At 33.1% G+C, this 26,906-nt stretch overlaps 1 protein-coding gene across 2 annotated transcripts in view; it reads right to left on the bottom strand.

The window, feature by feature from the left end:
- Positions 1–7,023: 7,023 nt before the first annotated feature.
- LOC149794640 (ribonuclease P protein subunit p30-like) overlaps positions 7,024–26,906 on the bottom strand; it is a 36,319-nt gene continuing 16,436 nt past the window's right edge. For both annotated transcript variants that reach the window (XM_089964251.1, XM_089964252.1), the window contains 7 exons: positions 20,647–20,712; positions 19,708–19,797; positions 15,672–15,788; positions 14,228–14,257; positions 13,371–13,408; positions 11,738–11,817; positions 7,024–7,212 (listed from right to left, as the gene is read on the bottom strand). In XM_089964251.1, coding sequence (XP_089820377.1) covers positions 7,046–7,212; positions 11,738–11,817; positions 13,371–13,408; positions 14,228–14,257; positions 15,672–15,788; positions 19,708–19,797; positions 20,647–20,712 — 588 coding nt within the window. In that variant the 3' untranslated portion in view covers positions 7,024–7,045. The remainder of the gene's footprint in view (positions 7,213–11,737; positions 11,818–13,370; positions 13,409–14,227; positions 14,258–15,671; positions 15,789–19,707; positions 19,798–20,646; positions 20,713–26,906) is intronic.

Below are 26,906 nucleotides of genomic sequence, written 5' to 3'. Positions count from 1 at the left end.
TGTATATCAAAACTGTTATCCGATTTCAGAACTTTTTAACTTTTATAATAACACATTGTCCTCATAAGAACTGGTATATCAAATTTTTTATCAATTTTCACGGAGATCATGAGGACACCATATCATCACAACAGTTTATGCCATTTCTGGGGACCATTATAATTACAAGTTGTCCTCAAAAGCAATTTATTCAGAGACATCTTTATGCGGATACATCGTTCTCATAAGAATGAACCAAGAGTAATAACTCCCTAAGAATTAGTCACGGCGTCATAATTATTAATGCTTGAAGCATATTCATTAAGAGATGTATCCAGAGTACAAGTTTTGATTTGGAATTATTTTTTTAAAACGTAGCTTGAACAATTCTCAGTCATGTCGCTACGATGTCTGCAATCTATATTGATGCCGCAGACATGTAGCACCATGTCCTACCCAGTTACATGATCCTGACACCAGGACGACTAGTCCTAACAAACACCTCTTAATGCTGAGGGTCAAGCAAGGCAGCTGTAAGTTCCATTTTTAAAAGTCTTTAGTATCACTCAGCCGGGGATCGAACCCACGACCTTCCGCATCCGAGGCGGACGCTCTAAACTCTAGGCCACCGGACTGGTCGGTACAAGTTTGATTTCTATCAGTCAAAAATGCCTGGACAAGAGGAATGGGTGGACTTTTGCATTACACAATACAAATGTATGAACAAAATTAATTCATACACCGAGTCCACTGTTACAAGCTGATATATACAAAAAGAAAAGAAATTATTAAAGATAAAAATGGCTAGACAAAAGAGAAACAACTAGAATTTCAAGGAATTATATTGTTAAGTATATGTAATTTATTTGTTTGTCTGTTAGTTATAAAAAAAAATATTCATTTAAATACTATTGCAGTGTAATATTGTTTACTGAATTTGATATTGTCCAGAATAAAGTTCAGTTCTGATTGCTTTTTTATATTCTTTTATTTTCGATGTAAACGAATAATAATATAAATATTGTATCTAGTTGCTGAGCTTGATTCAAGATGAATGACAGTTTTAGTAAACACTCTTTTTTAATTTTCTTTTTATTATCCTTCTCCTTTTAATTAGTATTATAACTGATGTTATGATAAGAATTATAGCAGTCATGCTTTAATACTTGAGACGTCAAGTTGTTTTATGTTGTGTCAGTTTGAAGCTGAGTTTTTATTTTCTTCAAATTACTGAAATTCAAGTGATTCTTTTTCCTGGAAATACAAAAGTGCTCTGATAATTCTTGGATAAAGACATTTACTGGAATTTGTACGGAATTCAATAACAAATTTTATCTGTGATTCAACAAGAAACTGTTGACCCATCAGTACAACGCTATTATAGACGTCATCACTTTCCACTTTGGATTTTGAACGGAATTTGAACAGTGATTCACTTATGACTTTTCATTGATATGACTTGTGGTTTAATTTTTTGATTTAATTCGTACAACCGTAAGTTTCTTTTTTTTTCTTCTCATTTTCTCACTTTTTAATCAAGGGATATAAATTATTTGTTAAATTTTATAAAGCGTGTTGTCGTCACTCTTTTCTGGTACTTTTTTAACAGTATAGACTCGTAACATAAAATTGGGGGCTCGTCAATGATAAGATCTTTGGCTAAAATATTTCAGGAAACTATGTTTTCGAAATTTAAATTCCCCTAGTTTCCGAATTTTAAATCCCAAGTATTTTTTTTTTTTTTACATTTTAGAAAATTTTAGTGAAATCAACAGGATTTGTTTTACAGTGTCATCAAAAGTGGAGATTATTCTTTCAACTCCTACTCGGGAGCAGTTGGATTGTTGGAAAAGATGAATTGATTCAACTTGCCAGAAAATATGATCTTTCTGAGGCAAAAGCTTCTTTAACAAAGCAAGAAATAAAGAATATATTGGTCCAATATTTGGTGGGAAAAGAATGTTATGGAAAAAAGTGCTTTGGTTTCGATCAGTAAATCTTTATCAGACCAACATAAAAGTAAAGGAATTAAAATTAAAGATGGAATTAGAGTTAAGAAAGCTTGAACTTCAAAAAGAAAAAGAGGAAAATCAAATACAGTTACAGAAAGAACAAATGCAGTTGCAATTGGAGAAAGAGGAGAGAGAGAGAGAAACAAATGCAGTTGCAATTGGGGAATGTGGGGAGACAGACAGATGCAAATGCATAGACAGAAGGAAGAAAGAGAATATCAGTTTAGATTAAGAAAATTGGAGCGGACAAGTGAAAAGCACATTCCCACTTTATATACAAATTCAAGTTTTGATGTTACTAAGAATATTAGGTTAGTGCCCCCTTTCTGAGAAAAGTAGATAAATATTTTCCTTATTAAATAAAAAAAAAAATAGATGAACCACACTGTGCACTTTTTGGCAAAGCCCGAGATGTCTATGCATCCACTGAAACTATGGACGGAGCGTGCGAATGTCTTCACATCTCAGCTTTAAGACGAGTCATATACATCATCAAAAGTCTTTCTAATTAACGTCATGTACGCGAGTCTGTCCATTGTGCTGGCCTGGAACATCCGCCGACAAATTGCACCAGCCTTGTTGGTTAGATTGAATGGCTTGTAACTGGCCTGGTAGGCCCCAAAGAGCAGTTCCACGTGTCTGCAAAGTTGTTTTTTTATTATTTTTAAACAGATGCCCGTTTCTCTACCGAAAGCAAAAATGTGTTCGACTCCTTTTGACTCCGGTCACATCGAAAACAAGCCTCGCCCAAATCTGCAGCGTCATTCTCTGTTTGGAGGGATACCAAACAAGATCTTTTGAGGTAGATTGGTCGCCATCCACAACATACCATACCTTTTGATAAACATTATATTTCACTGCTAAAAATCTGCTCTTTTTAAGGGGGATTCGACAAACTCTTCTTTTTAGGTAGGTTCCTCTTGCCCTCAACACCTGGATCCGTCTCGGGTTACTCTGGCACATCAGCCGAACTTCTTTCAATGCCATCTCCGGCTTATGCAACCAAAACTATTTTCGAATGTTGTTGTCTCCTTTTAAACACTGAAAACGCCGAGGCCGCCTACACTTTTCGTTCCATGTACTCGCGGTAAACCCAACTGCATTAGCTCTTCTCGCGTTTTTTTTTATTTATTTCCACTTTTCAGGGGTCATGGACACAACCCATTCTGCTTCATGCTTGAGGACATACTGGCGACTCACCTCGGTAAACGTACGCGACCCTGCTACAATGACGCCGCCGTTTTTGTAAAGGTCCGTAAAGCGGAAAATAATCAACGATACCCTCCGAAAATCTTGCATATTGTCTACCTTTCCACTAAAAGATCGGAGTGGACAGCGACAGCCGCGTGGTGGTCCTGGCTAGCAGCTTGTATGCCCTGCACAGACCGTGCTCAATATCCTGGAGAAGAAAGGTCACTAACTCGAGCAGGCTGCTTCAGAGAGCTTCTGAGGCAGCCCTGGAATACATATTACTGGGAAAACCACCTGTCATGCTACAACTACTGTGGGCCTGGGACCAGGATGAATATAGAAATGACGCCACCAGTAACCCCAAGCAAAATTAGGCGCCAATAAACAGTGTGGACGCCGTATGCTACTGGCACGACCTGTCGAACTATCGCAATAGGCACACAGCCGGCGTAGATCTGATCCACGACCTAAAGGACATATGGGACCCGCCATTTGCGAACGGCCTGGCCACATATTCGTTACACGAAGTATGAAGGCTAAGCTCGCCATTTAAGGCAGCCCAAATAGGCTGGAGTAATGGAAGCTCGTTTAAATCGGTCTGCTATAGCCCCAGGGTTTACTGAATTGGGATGCGACGGCTAAAAACCTGGAAGTGCCTCCCACCCCGTCACGAAAGACACTGCCCTGGGAATAACTGAGCAAGCACGTCACATGGCAGTGCTACCTACTGGCACCACGAAAAGTCGTTTGCCCATATTGTATCGTCTCAACCCAAAGAGGTGTACCAGCCCGATGTCTTCTTACTGCTATATGGCAAAGTTGAGCAGCTTAAGTACACGTAGTTAGCTACTACAAGGTGACCGACCTCTTATCCAGCAAGGACAATCCTGTGATTGCCGCCGCGATAGCGCGGATCTACAAGCGGGAACTGTTCAAGTGGACGATGCTGCTTCAGGTCGATCCCAAGCAGGACTTTATGGGCGATGTAGAGTGCTTGCTGGTGGCACACAAGATTCGCATCTGCCGGGGTCAGGCCATCTTCCACCATATGCAAGGCATTATGAAGTGATTTAATTACAAAGTTTCTGGCCATCAGTTGGTGTCCTGAACAAGGAAATTTCCAGGATCATATCTCAAAGACCGGCCGATGCTGTGCAGGTGGCTTCAATGGCTTCAGCTCCACACTAGTTTGCCCGACAAAATCTAGACCAAGAAAATGCAGCATTTTCTTTAAGTTCTTGAATAACATTGATCAATTACTCATATTTAACCATCTGTATATCACTCACCCTTATGAAGGTCCTATTCTAACGTGAGTCCAAATATATCAACTTTGTCTTCAAAAAGATGCATGTGACCTATGAATACAATTTATATTTTCCCCATTTCAGCAGTTAACTATGGTTAGTACTCACTCATCTCTCATGAATAATAATGAGCTGTCCAAAGTGACATAAAAGCATCAAAGACAATGCTTTCCACCTTAAAGAAACTAGCATAATTACATTGTATTGTAACCCATTTAGTTTGTTCTTGAAAATAAAATCAATCAGGTTTCAACCTTAAAGAAACTAGCATAATTACATTGTACTGTAACCAATTTAGTTCATTCTTGAAAATGAAATTAATGTTATATTAGACAAAAAATAATTTTCCTGTTCTTGATCTTATAAAAACAAAATTCATACAGAAAAGAGTAGTTACATAGGACACCATCATGTGTTTTCTTGAATGGTATATTTAAAGAAATCTCAGCTTAGTCAAGTCAGCTTCTATCAATCCACTTTTCTAAGTATACATTATAGAACACCTTGAAGGTCTAAAACATGGATTCCATTCATTCAATTATATAGATGAATTTTAGTCACAAATAACCATTACCAGCTGTGCCATTTTCTTTTCTTTTATGACCTGATGAACATAAAACTGACAGTCACTTTTAAGTTAGGCTGAATGAAACATTTAGAACGTTTTGATTTTACTTCTCTATTGGATCATTTTCACTTCATCCATCAAAATCATTTCCATTACATATTTCATTCACAAGTTGAAAATAATATCAATTCCATAACTGCTGTACAGCAATATCCATACACTTTAATGTGAATGACCTGTTTCAAAACAGCTACTGGCTTGCCACAGCAATGGAACATTTTCATTTTCCTAGAGGGCGATAAGGCTAATGCAAACTGCTTTTCCTTACAAAGATAAGATTATTTTTTTATTAAAAAATTATGCCAAAAGCTAACCTTGGTAGAAGTTTAGCTGGGGATAAAAACAGTTAAATAATCTTAATATTTTTTGAATTTTCAGTTTATTGTGCAACTGTAACTTGGTAATCTGAAACACCCACCCCTACTTGGCATTGCCTCATCCCAAAAATATTAATGCATTCAACTATTTCATATATGAGCACCAGACTCACAGAGTCTAACAGCCACCAATTTTATTAACATCAAATCATTGCAAAATATTTACAATTAAAAGTAGGTTAATGTACACAGACAAAATTCAAAGCACTAACAATGTCTCAACATTAAAACTTGATAATGTGTGTGCATGTGATTTGGATTGTTAACGTAGCTTTAACAATTTTGAAGTCATATCGCTACAATGTCTGCAGTGTGGCAGTTGATAATGTCTAGCAATGGGGTATCATGCCACAGAAATGTAGCATCATGTCCCACCCAGTCACATTATCCTGACACCAGGCCGACCAGTCCTAACAATAACATCTCAATGATGAATGCCTAGTGAGGCAGCTGTAGCAATATTTTTATAAGTCTTTGGTATGACTTCAGTTCAGCCTAGCCTCACGAGTCTGTCTCAGTAAGGCAGTTGATTTTTTACTCTGTAAATTAGACCAGTAAGGTGTAACAAAATATCATAAACTGATCTTGTAAAGCTGGAAAACTTAATTAAAAGTTCGGTATTCGGAATATGCAGCAACAATAAACATTATGTTTATCTGAAAAGTTTGTAAAGTATGCGTAGACTTTATTTACCACTAGTAGAGTTGCACAAATTTTAGTTCCAAACCTTATGGAGCTCAATGGCTTGTTGCTCTATTTCAACTAGATGCAATTCTTGGAAATTCTTTTGACATTTAACATTACAATGGCAATCATATTTCCTGCCACGAGTCATACTCAAATTGGCATGTGATGTCCAATAAAAATAATCGTGTCCCTTCCAGCTTATATTCACAAGATTCTTAATATTCCTTTTTATTTTTCTGTGTTGATTATTAACACTTTTCAAGAGGCTTATTTCCCCTTTTGTCTTAAACATGCATTGCTTGCTGGACGCCATTTTAAAAAAAAATTCTATGATCAACAGTTTGATCATACAGATGCTTCACATGAATAAATATGTGCAGTTTAAAGCATCTCACGTGCTACTGTAAAGTTAGTCTGGTTCCCTGATCAATTTCACTACTTCTAATATGAAACCCAGATCCAAATCATACACAGATGGAAAAAAAATCCGGATTTTTCGGCAATGTTCATATTTCCATAGTTTTTGTTTTGTATGCCTTAAGTTAGTATTTTAAGGGTAAATTTCATAAGACTTATGGCAAAATCGTAAGATTTGGCAGGTCTGTGACTTGTCTGGGGTTTGAACCCATGACCTCCCACATCCAAGGCAGATGCTCTAACCACTAGGCTTCTGGAGTGGTCGATAATGTGTGTATATATATATATATATATATATATATATATATATATATACACACACACACACTCATACATAAATAAATATATATATATATATATATATATATATATATATATATATATATAGATCAACTTGATGATGTACATGTGAAAACAGACAAATCTTTTGTATAAGCAAATTTAATATTAAGTAACAGCCTCTTTATCTTGGAGTAAACTAGAATCATCAATCTTTGCTCTCTTCTGTTTGGGTTCCCCTGAAACATCATTCTGTTTTCCATTGGCCACACCATCAGTTATGGGAAGGGATATTCTCTCTACCCCTATAGTAGACTTTGTTAATCTTCTGGCCTCTGCAATAAAAAGAAAAAGAATAATAGCAATAATAGGATCAAAAGAAATGACAATAATTATGTGATATAGATACAGCAAATCTTGTCTTGAAAGACACAATGGTCTCTCATAACAGGTCACAACACTATATAATCGATAAATATGTGCCTGGAGATTATGATCTCTCTAGCAGTGGTCTCTCAAAACATGTTACTGTAATACTGTCAATTTTTCTAGATTTCATAGCTACAACATATCACCAGTTTAAAGACTTGACAAAAAAAAACAGGATTGAAACAAAAGGCCTAAGTGGTCCTGATATTGCTCATCTGGCTTACATAACTAAACAGCTTGCCATTCCATAAGCAGGCTTGTGTTGTATTGTATCTACCAAGCTTTATGTAAAGCTGTCAGAATTTTAGAAAACTTCTCCTGGCTACCCATCTATCCTAGTGACCATTTACAAGAACACATGATCAAACCTTAAGTTAACTCTACATTGTTTTATTTCACAGTATCCCATATATTTCACTACCTAAAGCCATAGGGTACAAAGTCCATGAAATCCTCCTCATTGTACCACATTAGTGACTCAATCAAAAAGAGTTGTCATGTGGGAGAACAAGCTATGGGATTATGGTCAATTATTTATCGGAATTGGCAGACCTCTGCTTGCCACAAAAACATACAAATAGTTGTGTCTGAATCAAAAGGATTGTCAGCTTGAAAACAAAGTGAGTGGTGCCTTTACAAGCACTAGCAGAAAGCTCGTATAAAGTAAATGGGTACCATATGGCTCATTTTATTACAGGGTATTATCAACAGGCAGGTACCTAAGTACCAATGGCATCTTTAACTTTATGTCATTTTTATTTTACCTAATTTACTATATGCTGACAAAAATTCATTGAAAAGATGCAGACATAATTTATATCAATTTTCTCTTGCTCTTTACTAATGACATCCAAGATCTTGATAATATAATCCCATTTATCTAGTTTCAAAGAAACTGATGAGATCTATAGTTTCCAGACATAGGTAACAAGTTCTCACAGCTAATCAGATTCAATGTATCCCAATATTATATGCAGATCTCACTAATGACAATATTTCTATGACAATGACAATATAATCTTATTTACCTAGATGGATCAAACTCAACTGGAATTCGGTCTTCACAGTGGTAGCAAGCCCAGCCAGACAGTAACAAGATTACCTCATTATTATGCATTGATTTTGCTCATTATCAAACTTGTCTAACATCTTGGTAGTACAAGACCATTTAAAGAGGTCAAAATCAGATCAGCCAATCAAATTTTACTAGTCTTGACAAGATCATCCAATCAGATGAAAAGACGTGTCATGAATTTGTACAAATTTCACTCATAATCGAACACAACCAAGATCTTGATGACAGACCTATTTAGCAAGATGGACACAAAAATGCTAACAAAAAAAAAGTCTTGCGAGTGGTAAAAACAATCCTCAGCCATCTGGATGCATGATCATCTCATCAATGTGCACAGCTCTTACATGTAATAAAAAACAATGCAACATCATTAAAATATTAGCATACTTACCGAGTGTGATCAAAATCAATTCAGAACAATTGCCACCAATGTAGTAAAAAGCTCAGCCAATATGCAAGATGACATCATTAATATGTGTAGATTTTTCTCATAAGAAAACACAACATATCCTGATGAAAAAATCCTGTTTATCATGTTTGATGAAAATATGATCCTAAGTAGAATCGCTAATGTGCAGGCAAACTCATCTAAATTTATGCAAAATCACTGCAGTAATATGAATGAATCTTGTTCGACACTGTACTCATCCAAGATCTTAAGGATTTAAGCCTATTTAACAAGCTTAATCAAAACTGAATCAGACATACAGTCTCTAGATTGGCAACAAACTTAATTAACTACATGCATGGTCCCCTCATAAATATGCAGACCCCAGACATTATCAAACTCATGTGGATCTTTATCACATAAGCATATATTCAAAGCTAGATCAAAAATTAGATTAGAATTATGACCTTCAGAAGGTAACAAGCTCATCCAATCAGATGCAAGATCACTTCAGCAGTATGAGTGGATTTCGCTCAATTTTAACCTCATCCAAAACCTTCACGTTACAAGCCTACATTCAGAGTTTGATCAAAATTAGATCAGAGATATGGCTTCAGAAGTAATACTAGCTCATCCAATCAGATGAAAGATTAACTCATTATTATGCATGGATTTCACTCATCAAACCCAAACAAAAGCTTGATGATACTAGTATATATTCTAAGTTTGATAAAATCCGGGCAGAAATATTGCTTCACGAGGGAAAACAAGCTCAGTCAAGCAGGTGCAAGATTACCTCATTAATATGCATTGATCTCACTCATTATTGAATTCACCAACCATTCAGCCACTCGGGGCCCCTGGTTTCCAGAGTAATAACATGCTCAGTCAATCTGATGTGAGGTCACCTTCTTAATATTTGTGCATTTCGCTTATTATCAACCTTACCCAAGACCTCGATGATAAAAGCTTCCTCCAAGTTTGCTCAAACTGAATCAGAAATAAGGCCTCCAGAGTGATAACTAGCTCAGCCAATCAGATGCTAGATTACCTCATTGAACATGTGTATGCTGACTCATTAAAAACCCATCCAAAAGCTTGAAGATATAAGAAAGTCTGATCAAAACTGAATTATCAATCAGACTTCCAGAGAGGTAACAAATTTAGCAAATCAAATGCAAGTTGATCTTGTTAACATGTGTGCATCACTCATTATGGAACACATCCAAGATCTTGATGATGTAAGTTCATATTCTGAGTTTATCAAAATGAAAAGAAAAATATGCTTTCCACAATGGTAGCAAGCTCAGGCAATCCGATGGAAGATGACCTCTTTGTGTGCATCCAACTCCTTTACTGCAATTGTCCAGGATCTTCATTATGTAAGCATATGTTCCAAGTTTGACCACATCAAAAGCAGAACTATGGCCTCCAGAGTGGTAAAAGACTAAGCTATCAGATGCAAGATCACTTCATTAATATGTGTGGATCTTGATGAAAAAAAGCTCATATTTCTCATTTGATTAAAATTAAATTAAAAAAAAAATAAGTCTTCCAGATCATATCAGGCTGAGCTGATCAGATGCAAGATCACCTCATTAAGATGCATTTATCTTGTACGTTACCAAATTTTGTTAAAGATCTCAATACGAGACAATCCATGCATCCCATGGCATTCACCTTGCCAGTAATGATAGAAAGTATGAACGTTTTAATTAATTAGTAAATAAATGTGTTAAATTTGTTGTGCAAATTTGAAGATCATTGTAAAGATGATATTCCATGTTTAATCAAAATCAGATCAAAGACAGAGTGTTAAAAAGCCTGATTAGATACAAGGTCACCTCAATAACATGTGCTGGCCACACTTATTACAGAAATCATTTAAGATTTTAATGATCTAAGTATTTATTCCAATTTTGATTAAAGACAGATCAGAAATATTGCCTTAAGAGTGGTAACAAGCTTAGTATACCAGCTGCATAATCTCCACATTAATTTGCCTCCATCTTACTTACTACTGAACTGGTCTGAGATTCTGATGACATGAACCCACATCCCATGTTTGATTGATACCACAGTGCAATACCTAATGAGTGGGAACAAGCAACTGTTGCATAGATGGATGATGCATGAAAAATGCAGGCAGATACCGTTAAGTATGTGAACAGGTGGGCTGAAAATAGGACCCCTCTCCCTGAGAGGCATCAATGCTATTTTATTGCCAAATCATGTAACATTAAAAACCTAAACACAAATGAATCGAAATAGAAAAGAAATCCCTATATGTATCTAGAAACCTACTGATCATCTGAAATAACTGTAACTTTGTGTCTTTGGCCAATTTATAAAAAAGATAGTATGTTTGATGATCTTGCAGGGTCAAAAATGGTAGGGGTTGAAGTCAAACACAAGAAAAGTGGTAACTAATTCATACTAAACAATGCCTGGAAAGATAAAGGAAAGCTGCTGCCAGAGGAACAACATACACAAACATGTGCTTCACTAACTGAATACTTTTCAGCTGTCTGTGGGCAACTTCAAAGTTAGTGTTAACACTAACACCTTGAATTAACATTTTAAACTCTGATGCTGATTGTGTCAACACAGTTTAATCATGGTATTATCAGTAATAGAACATTCAATATCTGAATGATTTCAAATTTCAAAGTCTTAACATTAGTTGCAACCAATATTTATTTATTTCTGTAGACAAACCACAATTAATTGTGTGGGATTGTACAAGTTAAAGATAAATCAGCTGGTGAGAAGAATATCAAGAGACATTTTCATCTGAGTGAAATCGAATACTGGATCTTTACCGTCAACATGGCTATAACATTACAGATGTAAATCCACACATCAAGATTTACCATTGATAGACATGTTAACACTAACTTTGAAGTCACACAGTATAAGTTCGTCAAATAGTGTTAAAATTTAATTAGAATTAAAATTACTTAATTACCAGCATGATGTAACACTGCTCTACAGTTGGTGCTGACAGCTGCCTTGGCTTGCGCTTCTGTTAGTCCGAACATCACTCCTCTAGTCAAGTTAAGGAAAGTGTAGCATTTTAAAGTATGGTTCCAAGCTAAAAGGAATTATTGACTTTGTAGTGGACACTGCAAACACAGGTCCTCAGTGATCTATTAGTGGTTGCTGCAGACACTGGTTACATAGTGACCAAATTGTGGATACTGCAAAACATGTCACTGTTGACTTATTAGTTGATGCTGCAAATATGGGTTAATAGTGACCAAGTAATGGACACTATAAACACTCATCCCTGCTGACCTTGGTTACTGTGTTGTGTCCATAAACATGGCATTGGACCCTGCTGTAATGTTTACAAATACTGACTGGGATCTTGAAAGAGTGAATGGTGGAGTGTTAACGCACACAAGATTGAGGTGTCTCCAGGCTTTGAGAAAGGTGGACATTTGTGCACTATCAAATTCTCATCTACGTTGTGATATGGAACCGATATTGTTTTTTAAGTCACCAGCAGAGTAAAAATACATTTTAATTTAAAAGGTCAGAAAAAATGTGACATTTTAATTTAAAAGATCAGAAAAAATGTAACATTTTAATTTAAAACAAGTTTGGGAAATAGTAATTCAGCGCATGTTTACAATTCTCAGATTTATTTGATGTAATCCTTGGACCTAAAAGAATGAAAGTGTTTGCATGATTACAAAAGGAATTTAAGGAATTTTTTAATTACTTGCAGTGGAGCAAAAACCAATTTTGATAATTACATCATCAAAACCAATTTTAATTGCACAATCCACCCATGAAAGATATTTCTTTTATTCATGAAGCATGCAAAGAGTCTTACTTGTTTTATTTCCAACAGTAAAACAGAACTGGTCATACAAACCAGTTAGATAAGTGAATATCCTTTGCTTGCAGAAATTAATAAATCTATGACCCAAGTGCCTGTGATCATTATCAGCCATTAGTGTCGCAATCTAAATATCCATGCATTTAATTAAATAACCAGTCTCCTCAAAAATTTATTTTGGGTATTTGAGTCTACACTTTTGCCTTCCAGCACACTACTTTAGAAATAAAGACAGCAGTGTTTTCTTTTGTTCATTTTCTGTCAGTGATAAAGAATAATGTGCTTTTAGTTGGTGCCTGATCAATATCAGACCATCAGCCAATGAAAATGATTGTCTTATGTTTTTAGACATATATGCACTCTATTCATTAAATTTGGGAAATGTGAATCAAGTCCAAAATCAACCATACTGATCCTTTATCTTTGAATTGTGTTCTTTCTATGTGCCCTATGGGCTAATGGAGGGAACTTTCTTGTACCAAGGATGAAAAATAAATAAGAGTCAAAGGCACATGGGTGCTGTCAAAATGAACCCTGCATTGGAAGCTATATTTATTCAGACTTGAGTTGCATGAAGGACATAGCTGAGTACTGAGATAAGCAGAAAGCAAATCCCGAAACTAAATGGTCATGAGAAAGAATGTATTCAAAACTATTTGTAACTGAATTTTAATGAGATTATATAATTATCCTTTGTTGTTATTTTTTAAACACCACTACAATGTAATCTTCATGACACTGCCATAAAGGATACAAGTTGGCAACATCAAGTGGACCTCTCAGCTCAATGGGCTGGAAAAACAACAACATGAATTTACCATTATCTTAGAATATTTGTCATAATCATTTCGGAAGAAAAGTACTTTATCTGTGTAGATCATTTCAACATAATCTGCATATCATCGCTAAAAAACATGCAGTTAAACTAATTCAAAAGCAACCTAGTCTGTTTATTTGAAAAATTAAAATGATGGAGGAGCCATGAAAGATGATCGTGAAAGTAAACTGTGACTTGGTTACCTTAAATCATCAAAACTTTGGGAAATAAAACCATATATCAATTGTTTGCAAATGTCGTATGGATCAAAGTATGCAAATATTTCCTTTGTATCCAAGAGTATGCTTAAATAACAACTTACTCCTTTGTATCCATGAGTATGCTTAAATAACAACTTACTCTTTTGCATCCATGTGTATGTTTAAACAACTTAATCTTTTGTATCCATGAGTATGCTTAAATAACAACTTACTCTTTTGTATCCATAAGTATGCTTAAACAACTTACTCTTTTGTATCCATGAGTATGTTTAAATAACAACTCTTTTGTATCCATGTGTATGCTTAAATAACAATTTACTTTTTTATATCCATGTGTATGTTTAAATAACAACTTACTCTTTTGTATCTATGAGTATGCTTAAACAACTTACTCTTTTGTATCCATGAGTATGCTTAAATAACAACTTACTAAACTGCATCCATGTGTAAACTTAAACTTACTCTTTTGTATCCATGAGTATGCTTAAATAACAACTTACTTTTTTATATCCATGCGTATGCTTAAATAACAACTTACTCTTTTGTATCCATGAGTATGCTTAAACAACTTACCCTTTTACATCCACTGGTTAAAATAACATTCTGAAAAAGATGTCAAATTTGTTTTAAAAAAATGTTTTAATATATGCAGTTTTAAGAATAATATCAGACTATATGAGGTTTGGAAGAAAATCTGTTTCTATACTGCTACAAAATATTATAATATCTATTATTGTGATTAATGCAAGCTCTACGGCAATGAAAAGTTTGATGCTACACTATGTATCCTGCAATGCTGGAGGTTATTTCTGTTACTTTGTATACCTGATGGATTGTTGCTTGCCTTAAAGTTACTTAAAAGCAGTGATGTTATCACACACACACATACACACATACATACAAAGCGATTTTCTTTATATATCAGCTTTAAGATTGTGACATAAAAAATAAGTGGTCAAAACATTTTCTGAGTCTAACCCTTTATGTGTACATCTACATCAGCTACTGTACATGGCTGGGAGTTTCCTGAGGCCGTTATCCTAACTTTCTGTGATACAGAACAAAGAAAATGGATTGTCCATGTTATACTTTTACCAGTGTCGGGTGTTGCCAAGTGTGTATGGTAGCTTCAGTAACCTACCATACATACTTGTATATAAATCAAGGTTTTCCCAAAAAATTTATTGTGCAGATAAGAGGTAAACCAGACATACCAATATCGTAGGACAACAGCTGATATGTTTGTTCTTTAAACTGCGAACAACCAAACAATGTGCTGCTTGAGAAAAGATACTCAACCCCCTTTATAATAAATCAATCAATTGAAGCATATTGCTAATCATCAAAGTCATTCTCAGAGCTAAAACTTAACCGATTTATGTGGCAATGATTTATAAAATATCCAGATATCAAAGCCACTAACACGTGCATGGCTTGGTGGTGTTGTTAGACTTAGTTGACAGTAAACAGTGTCATCCATTCTTTATCAAAATAAATCCATTGTTCATTGACAAGTATTCTTGTTGTAGTCATTCAAACGAACAGGTGCAAAATTGTTGAATGTGATAATGGAAGGCTTGTGCCATTAATGAGGGGCTTGAATCCCTGGACAGGATTAAGTCCGGTATTAAACAATCACAATTAGCTAGAGATTTAGCTCTTAACAAATCAACCATCCAAGGACAGCAAACATGATGGTAATAGAAATCAGCTGAAAATCAATAAGTTTTTTTTTTAAAACAATAAAGGATTCTGGTTCACAGATGAAAAAATAATAGCATGAAATTTATGCAGATAAAGTTTAGTGACCTTGGGACATACTGAACTGCAAATGTGCTTCCACATCACAGTATAACTGGGGTCTGACTCAAAGTGTATCACCTAGACAGTAAATTGTAGTGGGATATACAGTAGTGGCATGAGTGGTAAATGGTTTATTTACTTTGTGTGTTCGTCATCTTGACTTGTGATGATGACATAAAAGATAAGTTGGCAAAACACAAATTTTAAGACTCACCTTCCCCTTGCACATAAGCACCAGCTGCTGTGCATTACTGATTGTGTATTTTCTGAGGTTGTTATCTCTAATTGCTGGGGAGTACTGTATTTCAAAGAACAGTCCCCTATCCATTGCCTGGAAATACAATAATTTTGTTTAAATTTTGGTTTTACAGCAGAGCAACACAAATATTTTATTTATTGCCAGGTAGTTGGAGTAAAGTACTTGTTACCATGGTAACCAACCTGAGATGATCGAATTCAACCCTGCACCATTCAGGCTGCATTTCTGGCATGATAACCATTAAGGTGCCACAAATATGCTACCATTTCCTTTTCATACAACTGTACAAATGTGCTGATGCTTAGATTAGTTCAGCTAAATAGCATTTGACAGTCATGACAATATTTACACTGGCAACTGACCACCATAATTTTTAGGCTTCAGTCCACCAGCAAGTATGGAATTAGTCCCAGAAGAATGACACTACAAAAATATGACTGCCATCATTGTAAAACCTCAATGAGACAATCAAATGCAATTTTGATACCACAAAATATGGTGTATGTACATGCTTAGTTCATGAACTGAGTACTGTGACCTGTTTAATTGATGTTTGAATCCAGCCCTACTGGAATAAAAAACAAAAATCATTCAAACTATCTATATATATATATATATATATATAGAGAGAGAGAGAGAGAGAGAGAGAGAGAGAGAGAGAGAAAGGGAAGCAACTCTTACATGTTAACTGTCCTTTCTACCTGCTAGGTAGTTACTGTTATACCTGGGTGTACCAGTTTTTACTTGAGCAAAATTATGCTCACATTGTGGGGAAGAGAAGGAGGGATTATTTGTAATGTGATCAGGCAAGTATTAACAGCATACTACTAAAAACTTCCCCATCAATTCTCTGTCAATACATTATGTGATCACATTACATTAGGAAAATACGTAAGAGGAAATGATGATCATCCTAACTCTCCCTGTGCCATCCAGTAGGAAAAGATTGCCCTGCCAAAGGGATAAACACCTCCTAATGTATGTTAGTGTAACAAGAGACCATTTGCTTATACACATGCATTGGGAATCCCTGAGGGATTCCACACCTGACTTGTTTCACAATCAAAAGTTTCCAAGGAAAATCCAGCAAAAGTGGCAAATTCATGTCAGGGTCTAAGCTTGAGCTATCATGAATAGGGAGTGGTCATTGTTTGTGCAGCTACCACTAACCCAACAAGATTCAGTTTTCTCCTTAAAGAGACCACGTCTCACAACTGGAAGCTAGAGAATGCCGACTGATGTGCCAGCAAGCTGACTCCACTATGTCCTGATATGAGACATTATGTTCATGGATAGGCATATTGAAGTCGCTCATATTTCATGCAATGAAATCTTGATTAGTGTACCTGATCCTGTAAGAGTTCAATACTGATTTAATAACTCTCTTTAGTCAAGTGACCAGTGCTTGTGGGGTTATGTTTTAAATTCCTGCCTTCAGCAGTGGCAATAATCTTTTACATCTGATGCAGATATTTTCTGTGCATCTCAGATAACATCTGAGGGTACGTGCAGGGTCTTGCTGCTTGATTCTCTCAACAGAACAATCAAGGAGAGGGAGCGAATAGTTAGGCTAGTGATGAAAACCTGTCCTTAGGAAGAAAACCTGGTTGTGTCATTAGAACAACTGAACCATCAGAACAGAAGTGCATATATTTTGGATCTAAGGATATTGTGTATAGCCCATAACCAGTAACTCAGCATGTTGACGTTAGCATTATCATAAATTGAAACTAATGAACGACACGTGCTTCGGTGAAGGGGTTAGACAGTGAGTCAAATTTTCTGGGCCTGTCAAAACCCAGGAGAGACTCCAATTAGGAATAATCTGAATGAACATGGTCTGGGCATGTCAAAACTGGACCACATGTTGGACATTACATAGTTGCAGCCAAAATCATTTCTTTTCTAAGATCATGGAACAGTATCCCTAGATTGTGATAAGGGCTAACTTCTTGTCTTCAAAGTGAAAGAGAAAGGAGTTCACCATCAGGGAATAGGTGTTGAGAGTGGTGTGACATCACTGACATGACACCAGTCACTAACAACATATGATTTCCCCTTGTATATCCTCAAAATGGTGGATTTTCAGCTGTTGTTATCCTTTTCAAGTTTGAAGTTCTAAAATCCTTTTCAATCAGGAATTCCCTGAATGGAATCAGGAGTGAAGGAAGATATAGATGGAACAGTGGTGATATCAAATGACTGGGTGAAGTGGAAGTCACTAAGACATGTCTGAGTATGTCTGTTGCTAAAATCAAGCAGATTCTTGATAGAAATGTTTTTTCTTAGCAGAGAATCAGACCTATTGCAGTCCGTATCTTCATAATCAAAACTTGCAGAGATAAGGTGTATGCCTTCATTGATTAAAAGAGTATGTACAGCCTATACTTCTGCACTTGTGGATAAAAAGGAAATGAAATGTAGAGCATCAGATAGCCTCAAAGGGCACAGACCAGGAGGGACAACTCTGTACAAAACAGTTGTAATTCCCCCTTGATAATGAGTTGGCCAGATCACTAAGCCCGACAGGAATGTGTTGAAATTGAATATTACCTACCACTGAGAGCACCCATGAATGCATTCCCCTGCTGTGAGGCAAAGGTCTGGTGACTGTTGTCCCCGTCACAGAGCTACATCACAACAACCAAATTCTCGGAAATTATCAATACTGTGTTGCCATTGTTATTTTACACCAATGTGTGGAAGGCACTGAGAATGGACAAGAGATTGACATGAAGAACCTTCTCTTGAGGCATCCACATGCCACTGACCATCCTGTCCTTACCTAGCATTACAACATGATGGTCTTAAACTAGGTCACAGAAAGAAATGAAACCAACAAGGTTTGTAAAATTCAACAAATTATTCATTTCCAGAAAATATTTAGTGAAACTTTTATGAGGAACTTACAGTATTATGAATTAAATCCCAAATAATCCTATATATCCTATAACAAGTCCATTAGTATAGAATGTTCCAAATGAATTTCAATAATCTTGAATGTGCTTATGTACCAAGTCTTGAATTAAATTTAATTGGTTTTATTAATCTTGCCAGCAGGTACAGTTTTGTTGGTATGGCTGACAAAAATCTATGCGGACTGGATAACAGAATGATGACCACTGTAATCTCTAACTGTGTATAGCTCATTTGTATGGCTGAATGAGTGATTGGTAGTCGGAGCATGGGGTGGGGCAAGGGATGGAGAGTGAAATTATAATGTGTTTTCAATTTACTGATGTCTTTCAAATTTTGTCACAGGTAGTTTTAATGACAAAATACACTTTGTGTTTAAATTATTTGATTACAAAAAGCAATACTAGTGAAGTTTATTATATGAGATTACATTACTAGTAATATTGTTGGTAATACATGAGCCTTTTGACAACCAGTTTTTAAAAAGAAACAATACACAGAAGATCTTGTCAAATTCTCCCAAAAAAATAAATCTATATAATAAAACAAGCAGCAATTACCAAAATTGGAAGGAACCTCAAAACATTTGACATAACAATTTATGTTACACAAACAATCTTAAAATGTGTCTATATGAGACGGTTGCCAATACCAACAAAGTGCAACTGAAAAAGCTTGCATGGTTCAATAAGCAACAGCCAAGCAGGGGTCATAACTGATCCATATTTTCTAAAGAAAATATTGAAATTTAACTTGATCCAGGTCTATTTTAATATAAAGCCTCATAGAAAACTTGGTTTCAATCAATGAAGTTCTGTAAATGTCACAACAAGGAAGCAAAATCTGTGATGCATGGAAGCTGATGTGGTGGATGAACATGGGTAACAATATATGCACCTACACACATATTACACAAACGATGTTACATGCAAACTCTGCTACACATAACACACAGTAGTACTATTTGCCTGAAAAAGATTTATTTTTCAATTAAAAAACTGGGCATATATATATATATATATATATATATATATATATATATATATATATATATATATATATATATATTACTTACCAAGTTTAGTAAAGTCCTTTTAATTTGATAGGACAACTTCTGTGTGACATCAATGGTAATTATATCCACATTCAGGGTTTTACATGCTAACTGAAGAAAAAAACAAAAGCAATTTATTGGAATTCTGCCCAAGGCAGAGATAATACAAAGATATTCATTAAATTGAAGTGTACCACATGCAACTAGAAAGATGTCATCAATAAGTGCCCACTTTTACAAATTCAATCGACATTTACATTATAAGTAAATGAAAAAATTATGTGCCGTTAGACACAGTGGGATGAAGTGAAGTAGATTTGTTCTTTTTTCCTGCAGGAAAACAAATTCATTTCATAAGGTAAATATTACTGAAGACTGAACAGGCCTTACAGATAAAGGGATTTAAAATGCAAACTTTGAAATTCTGAAAAGTCTAAATTATATGATATAAAATTAAATCAATAATGCATCTAAAGCAAAAATCCAAACAAAAGAGACACTTATATTTGGAAACTATAAATTGAACACAAAACCTGGTATGTATATATAATTTCTCCATTTGTGCTCTCCATTTTCTCCAAATTATGATTATCATTTTGCCTGCATCCATTCTGTATTATATTAAATATTTCATCTGTTATTTTCTGCACTCTGTTTGCTTCATTTTGCATTCCATTTCTGTTTCACTGTGAAATTACCCATTTCTGCATAACTGTAGGTCACGATGACCTAATAATTTCAATGACCACTAAAATTTTCAAAACGTTTCACCCATGGCTACTTAAGTCTTATCAGTACTTGGAGTGCAGCTAAATAATTTTTTTTTAATGAGAACAGGAGTTTAAATGATCTGGGCAAGGGTAACTGTGTCATCACAATCAAACAAATGTGAAATACATATATATATTTAATTCATAAGCATTATAATTATTAAATTTTGTGTAAAAATCAAGTACTCACTAAAAAGGTTTTCTCGGATGTTGGTTGTACAGCTATTAGATCATACTGTTGTACCTCTGGAGAATGCTGACACAAAGAGAATAAAATGTCACAATTGTGGTACCTTTATTTTCACACCATTTATACCTATTATAACAGTACTTGATGAAATGATGACTCAGTTCTGTACTTGTTAGTACGTACACCCCCTCATGGTCCAATCCATCTGGTAAAAAAAAAAACTGTTGGGAATACATTTATAAATAAAAAAAAACAAGAAGCTGGCCACAGCTTGACCCCAAGTGTTTTGTATGTTGGAGATTTACTCATCAAGACGTGCCCACCCACCACATAACATGACTTGGTGCCCAACTGTATTGAAGAAACTGACAAAATAAAAAAGAATTTAATGTGGAAATTAATCCAGGGTAAGGACAAATGGCAATACAGATTTAAAAATAATAACTATGCCAAGCTTCCAAAAAAAACAGACCCAACAAAAACCAAACAGAACAAACTGCACAGAACTGTAAAATAAAATATCCATTGATAAGTATATTAATAACAATTCTATCTACTATTAAGTATATTATTAATAACTATATCCATTTTTAAGTGTATTATTAATAACTAGATCCATTATTAAATGTATTATTAAGTATTATTAATAATTATATCCACTATTAAGTATATTATTAATAATTATATCCATTATTAAATGTATTATTAAGTATTATTAATAATTATATCCACTATTAAGTATATTATTAATAATTATATCCATTATTAAATGTATTATTAAATATTATTAATAATTATATCCACTAAGTATATTATTAATAACTATATCCATTTTTAAGTGTATTATTAATAACTAGATCCATTATTAAATGTATTATTAAGTATTATTAATAATTATATCCACTATTAAGTATATTATTAATAATTATATCCATTATTAAGTGTATTATGAATAATTCTATCCACTAATAAGTATATTATTAGTAATTATATTCACTATTAAGTATATTATTAATAATCATATCCATTATTAAGTGTATTATGAATAATTCTATCCACTAATAAGTATATTATTAGTAATTATATTCACTATTAAGTATATTATTAATAATCATATCCATTATTAAGTGTATTATTAATAATTATATCCACTATTAAGTATATTATTAGTAATTATATTCACTATTAAGTATATTATTAATAATTACATCCATTATTAAGTGTATTATTAATAATTCTATCCACTATTAAGTATATTATTAGTAATTATATTCACTATTAAGTATATTATTAATAATTATATCCATTATTAAGTGTATTATTAATAATTACATCCATTATTAAGTATTATTAATAATTATATCCACTATTAAGTATATTATTAATAATTACATCCATTATTAAGTGTATTATTAATAATTCTATCCACTATTAAGTATATTATTAGTAATTATATTCACTATTAAGTATATTATTAATAATTATATCCATTATTAAGTGTATTATTAATAATTACATCCATTAAGTATATTATTAATAATTACATCCATTATTAAGTGTATTAATAATAATTATATTCATTATCAAGCATATTATTACTAACTATATCCATATTAAGTATTATTAATAATTCTATCCACTATTAAGTATTATATTAATAATTCTATCCACTATTAACTATATTAATAACAATTCTATCTACTATTAAATATATTATTAATAATTATATCCATTATTAAGTGTATTATGAATAATTCTATCCACTATTAAGTATATTATTAATAATTATATCCATTATCAAGTGTATTATTAATAACTAGATCCATTATTAAATGAATTATTAAATATTATTAATAATTATATCCACTATTAAGTATATTATTAATAATTATATCCATTATTAAGTGTATTAGTAATAATTATATCCATTATTGTGTATTATTAAGTATTATTAATAACTAGATCCATTATTTAATGTGTTATTAAGTATTATTAATAATTATATCCACTGTTAAGTATATTATTAATAATTATATCCACTATTAAGTATATTATTAATAATTATATCCACTATTAAGTATATTATTAATAATTATATCCACTATTAAGTATATTAGTAATAATTATATCCACTATTAAGTATATTATTAATAATTATATCCACTATTAAGTATATTATTAATAATTATATCCACTATTAAGTATATTATTAATAATTATATCCATTATTAAGTGTATTAGTAATAATTATATCCATTATTGTGTATTATTAAGTATTATTAATAACTAGATCCATTATTTAATGTGTTATTAAGTATTATTAATAATTATATCCACTATTAAGTATACTATTAATAATTATATCCATTATTAAGTATATTATTAATAATTATATCCACTATTAAGTATATTATTAATAATTATATCCACTATTAAGTATATTATTAATAATTATATCCACTATTAAGTATATTAGTAATAATTATATCCACTATTAAGTATATTATTAATAATTATATCCACTATTAAGTATATTATTAATAATTATATCCATTATTAAGTGTATTAGTAATAATTATATCCATTATTGTGTGTTATTAAGTATTATTAATAACTAGATCCATTATTTAATGTGTTATTAAGTATTATTAATAGTTATATATACTATTATGTATTTTATTAATAATTATATCAATTATTAAGTGTATTATTAATAATTATATCCATTATTAAGTATTATTGTGTATTATTAATAACTAGATCGATTATTAAATGTGTTATTAAGTATTATTAATAATTATATCTACTATTAAGTGTATTAGTAATAATTATATCCATTATTAAGTGTATTATTAACAATTATATTCACTATTAAGCATATTATTAATAATTATATCCATTAAGTGTATTATTAATAACTAGACCCATTATTGTGTTATTGTGTGTATTATAAATAACTATATCCATTATTGTGTTAAGTATTATTAATAATTATAATCATTATTAAGTGTATTATTAATAATTCTATCCACTATTAAGTATATTATTAACAATTATATTCACTATTAAGTATATAATTAATAATTATATCCAGTATTAAGTGTATTATTAATAATCATATTCACTATTAAGTATATTATTAATAATTACATCCATTATAAAGTGTATTATAAATAACTAGATCCATTATTAAGTGTGTTATTAAGTATCATTAATAATTATATCCACTATTAAGTATTTTAGTAATAATTATATCCATTAAGTGTATTATTAACAATTATATCCATTTTTAAGTGTATTATAAATAACTAGATCCATTATTGTGTCATTAAGTGTATTATAAATAACTAGATCCATTATTGTGTTATTAAGTATTGTTAATAATTATAATCATTAAGTGTATTATTAATAATTCTACCCACTATTAAGTATATTATTAACAATTATATTCACTTTTAAGTATATTATTAATAATCATATCCATCATTAAGTGTATTATTAATAATTCTATCCACTATGAAGTATATTATTAGTAATTATATTCACTATTATGTATATTATTAATAATTACATCCATTATTAAGTGTATTAATAATAATTATATTCATTATCAAGCATATTATTAATAACTATATCCATTATAAAATGTGTTATTAAGTATTATTAATAATTATATCCACTATTAAGTATATTAATAATATTTATATCCACTATTATAAGGGTACCAAGTGGCCGAGTGGTCTAAAGCGCTTTCTGTTACGGATCACTGCCGTCTCACCTCTGTCTGCATGGGTTTGCATCTCCGATTCGGCCAATGCGGGTATGTGAGAAAGCTTGCCAGTAGCTTATCGTGGGTTGGTGGTTCTTTCTGGGATTTCCCCAGGTTCTTCCTCCACCATTAATACTGGCTGCCATGTATAGCCTATCTTGTGCTGAAAATGGCGTTAAACATCCAGTTCTCTAGAAATTTATTTTCCCATTTAGATTTTATAAAAATACTTTACATTCTGCTCATCATGTTTTCACCTGTGTGGGGAATGTCTTGAATACTGCCATCTCTCCACCTCACAGTGCAATACCTAATGATCATAATCATGACATTTTGGTGGCTGTCACACTTACCTATAGGTTAACATGGCTCAAGTGTTGATAGCAGAGCAATATGATTGGATGTTTACTTGTACAGTAAGCAGTCAACTTTATTTTTGTGGAAATTCAAATGTGCTGGTAACCAAATGCTTTTCTAGGCAGATAAGCACATGGTAAAAGCAGCTCAATGATCATGATTAACTTATTTATATAAAAAGTCAGATAATAAAGTGAAGTGATCTTCGAGTCTGGGAATATTTGTTGGAACAAATGTTTAGCATGGTCTTCAGCTGATAAAGGTAGATTGTGTCCAACAAGAAAACTCACAAACAATGCTTCAGCATTGGTAGCTTGCAGGTCATCCATCGACAGCTGAAATCTGCTGTGAGTTCTTAATTTTCTCAACCTCTATGTACTTTTTACTACAATGTGCTTCCACACATCGTCTCTGCCACCATGCCCAATGCTAAAATTTGTGGCACACTGTGCAAAAGGCATGATGTATATTGATGTTTGATGGCAGAATGCACGGCCAATTTTTGGTATATTCCAAAATATACTTCACTTTTTGTGCAACACATTTCTTTTTCCTTGTTGGTGAAAACATTTTCAAGATGCAGTGCCAAATGGTAATTCAAATCAGTGTTTGTGGCGCATGCGCAGAGCAAGATTCCGGTTAGGACCCAGTTTCTCTCAAAAGTATTTGTAAAACTACTCTTATATATATATATATATATATATATATATATATATATATATATATATATATATATATATATATATATATATTAAAATATGATAAAATGCCTGCTACTGAGCCAACTGTACCAATCAGCTATAGTTCCACTAATATTGCAACTAGCAGTATCGGACTGTTTCGGCTGAACTGCCGATATCACGACTAGCACTTAATGGGATATGTTATTTTATTAAAGATTTAAAATAATTGAGAATAGGGGAATCCGTGATTTTGATGCATGGGTGAATCTGTGAATCGCTGAAAAAGTTGTGAAATTCGCGCCAAAATTGTAAGGGTTGGCAGCTATGGTTTAGGATAAGGCACAGAACAAGAGCTTCCGGCGCATTATGACTGGCAGATCTGGGTGTGTGGCTCGTTATGTCTAATCAGAAGAATAAACAGCTTAGACCCTGATCTGCATGCATATTATGATCGTTGTTGTTTGCAATTTGACTTGACTTAAAGCAAGTATATATGGTATACTTTTATTAATGTTTAGGATAAGGCCTTGCTTCAACAACTCCACACCACTTATGACTTGTGTAAAAGCAGATGACTGGGTTATGCTGAATCATCAAAACATTTTTTGCACAAAACTGAATCTCCTAGTCATACAGATTTTACATTCTATAAATTTCACTGTCAAAAATGTAAATACAAAAAGCAGCAAAAAGAAGGAGCTCCATGTAGCATAGGTATATGTTGAATCTGTACAATATCAAATAATTATTTTGCCTGTTTTAAAACAAAAACATGAATGTAGTTTTGTATTTACTGCAAGCCCAATCATTTACGCTTTCTAAATACTTTTAGTTTTACGGTGCCAATAATTTTTCAGTCATATCGCTATGATGTCTGCAGTGTGGCAGTTGATAGTGATATCCAGCACTGGGGCATCATGCCGCAGACAGGTAGCATGATGTCCCACCCAGTCACATTATCCTGACACCAGGTCAACCAGTCCTAACACTAACCTTTTAATGTTGAGCACCAAGCGAGGCAGCTGTTAGTACCATTTTTATAAGACTTTGGTATGACTCAGCCGGGAATCAAACCCACAACCTCCCACATCCAAGGCTGACGTTCTAACCACTAGGCCACCGGAGCGGTCCAGGATTTATATAAGTCTACTAAACGTGTCTAAAAAATAACAATGCATGGATGTTAGAAAGAATACATGAAACAGTTCCAATCCACATGAATTGATATATGAATTCATAATGAAATATGAATATGAATAAGAACTGAATATTGGCATTGAATGCCAGACCACAACAATAACTGATTAAAAGAGAACTTTATGAGCTTTGGTTTTCCTGATACACTTCTCCCTTGATTATTCACACATAACTGGGTTGAAAAACAGACAGCAGTATAAGCATGGGCACAAGTTACCAATAAAAAAATTATAATAAAGTTGTTGGGTTTTCAG

Source organism: Sinohyriopsis cumingii, chromosome 7, assembly GCF_028554795.1.
Source record: "Sinohyriopsis cumingii isolate HCF-2022 chromosome 7, ASM2855479v2, whole genome shotgun sequence".
Lineage (NCBI taxonomy): Eukaryota > Metazoa > Mollusca > Bivalvia > Unionida > Unionidae > Sinohyriopsis > Sinohyriopsis cumingii.
The sequence above is the reverse complement of the archived record's forward strand: the minus strand, read 5'-3'. Positions and strand labels throughout refer to the sequence as shown.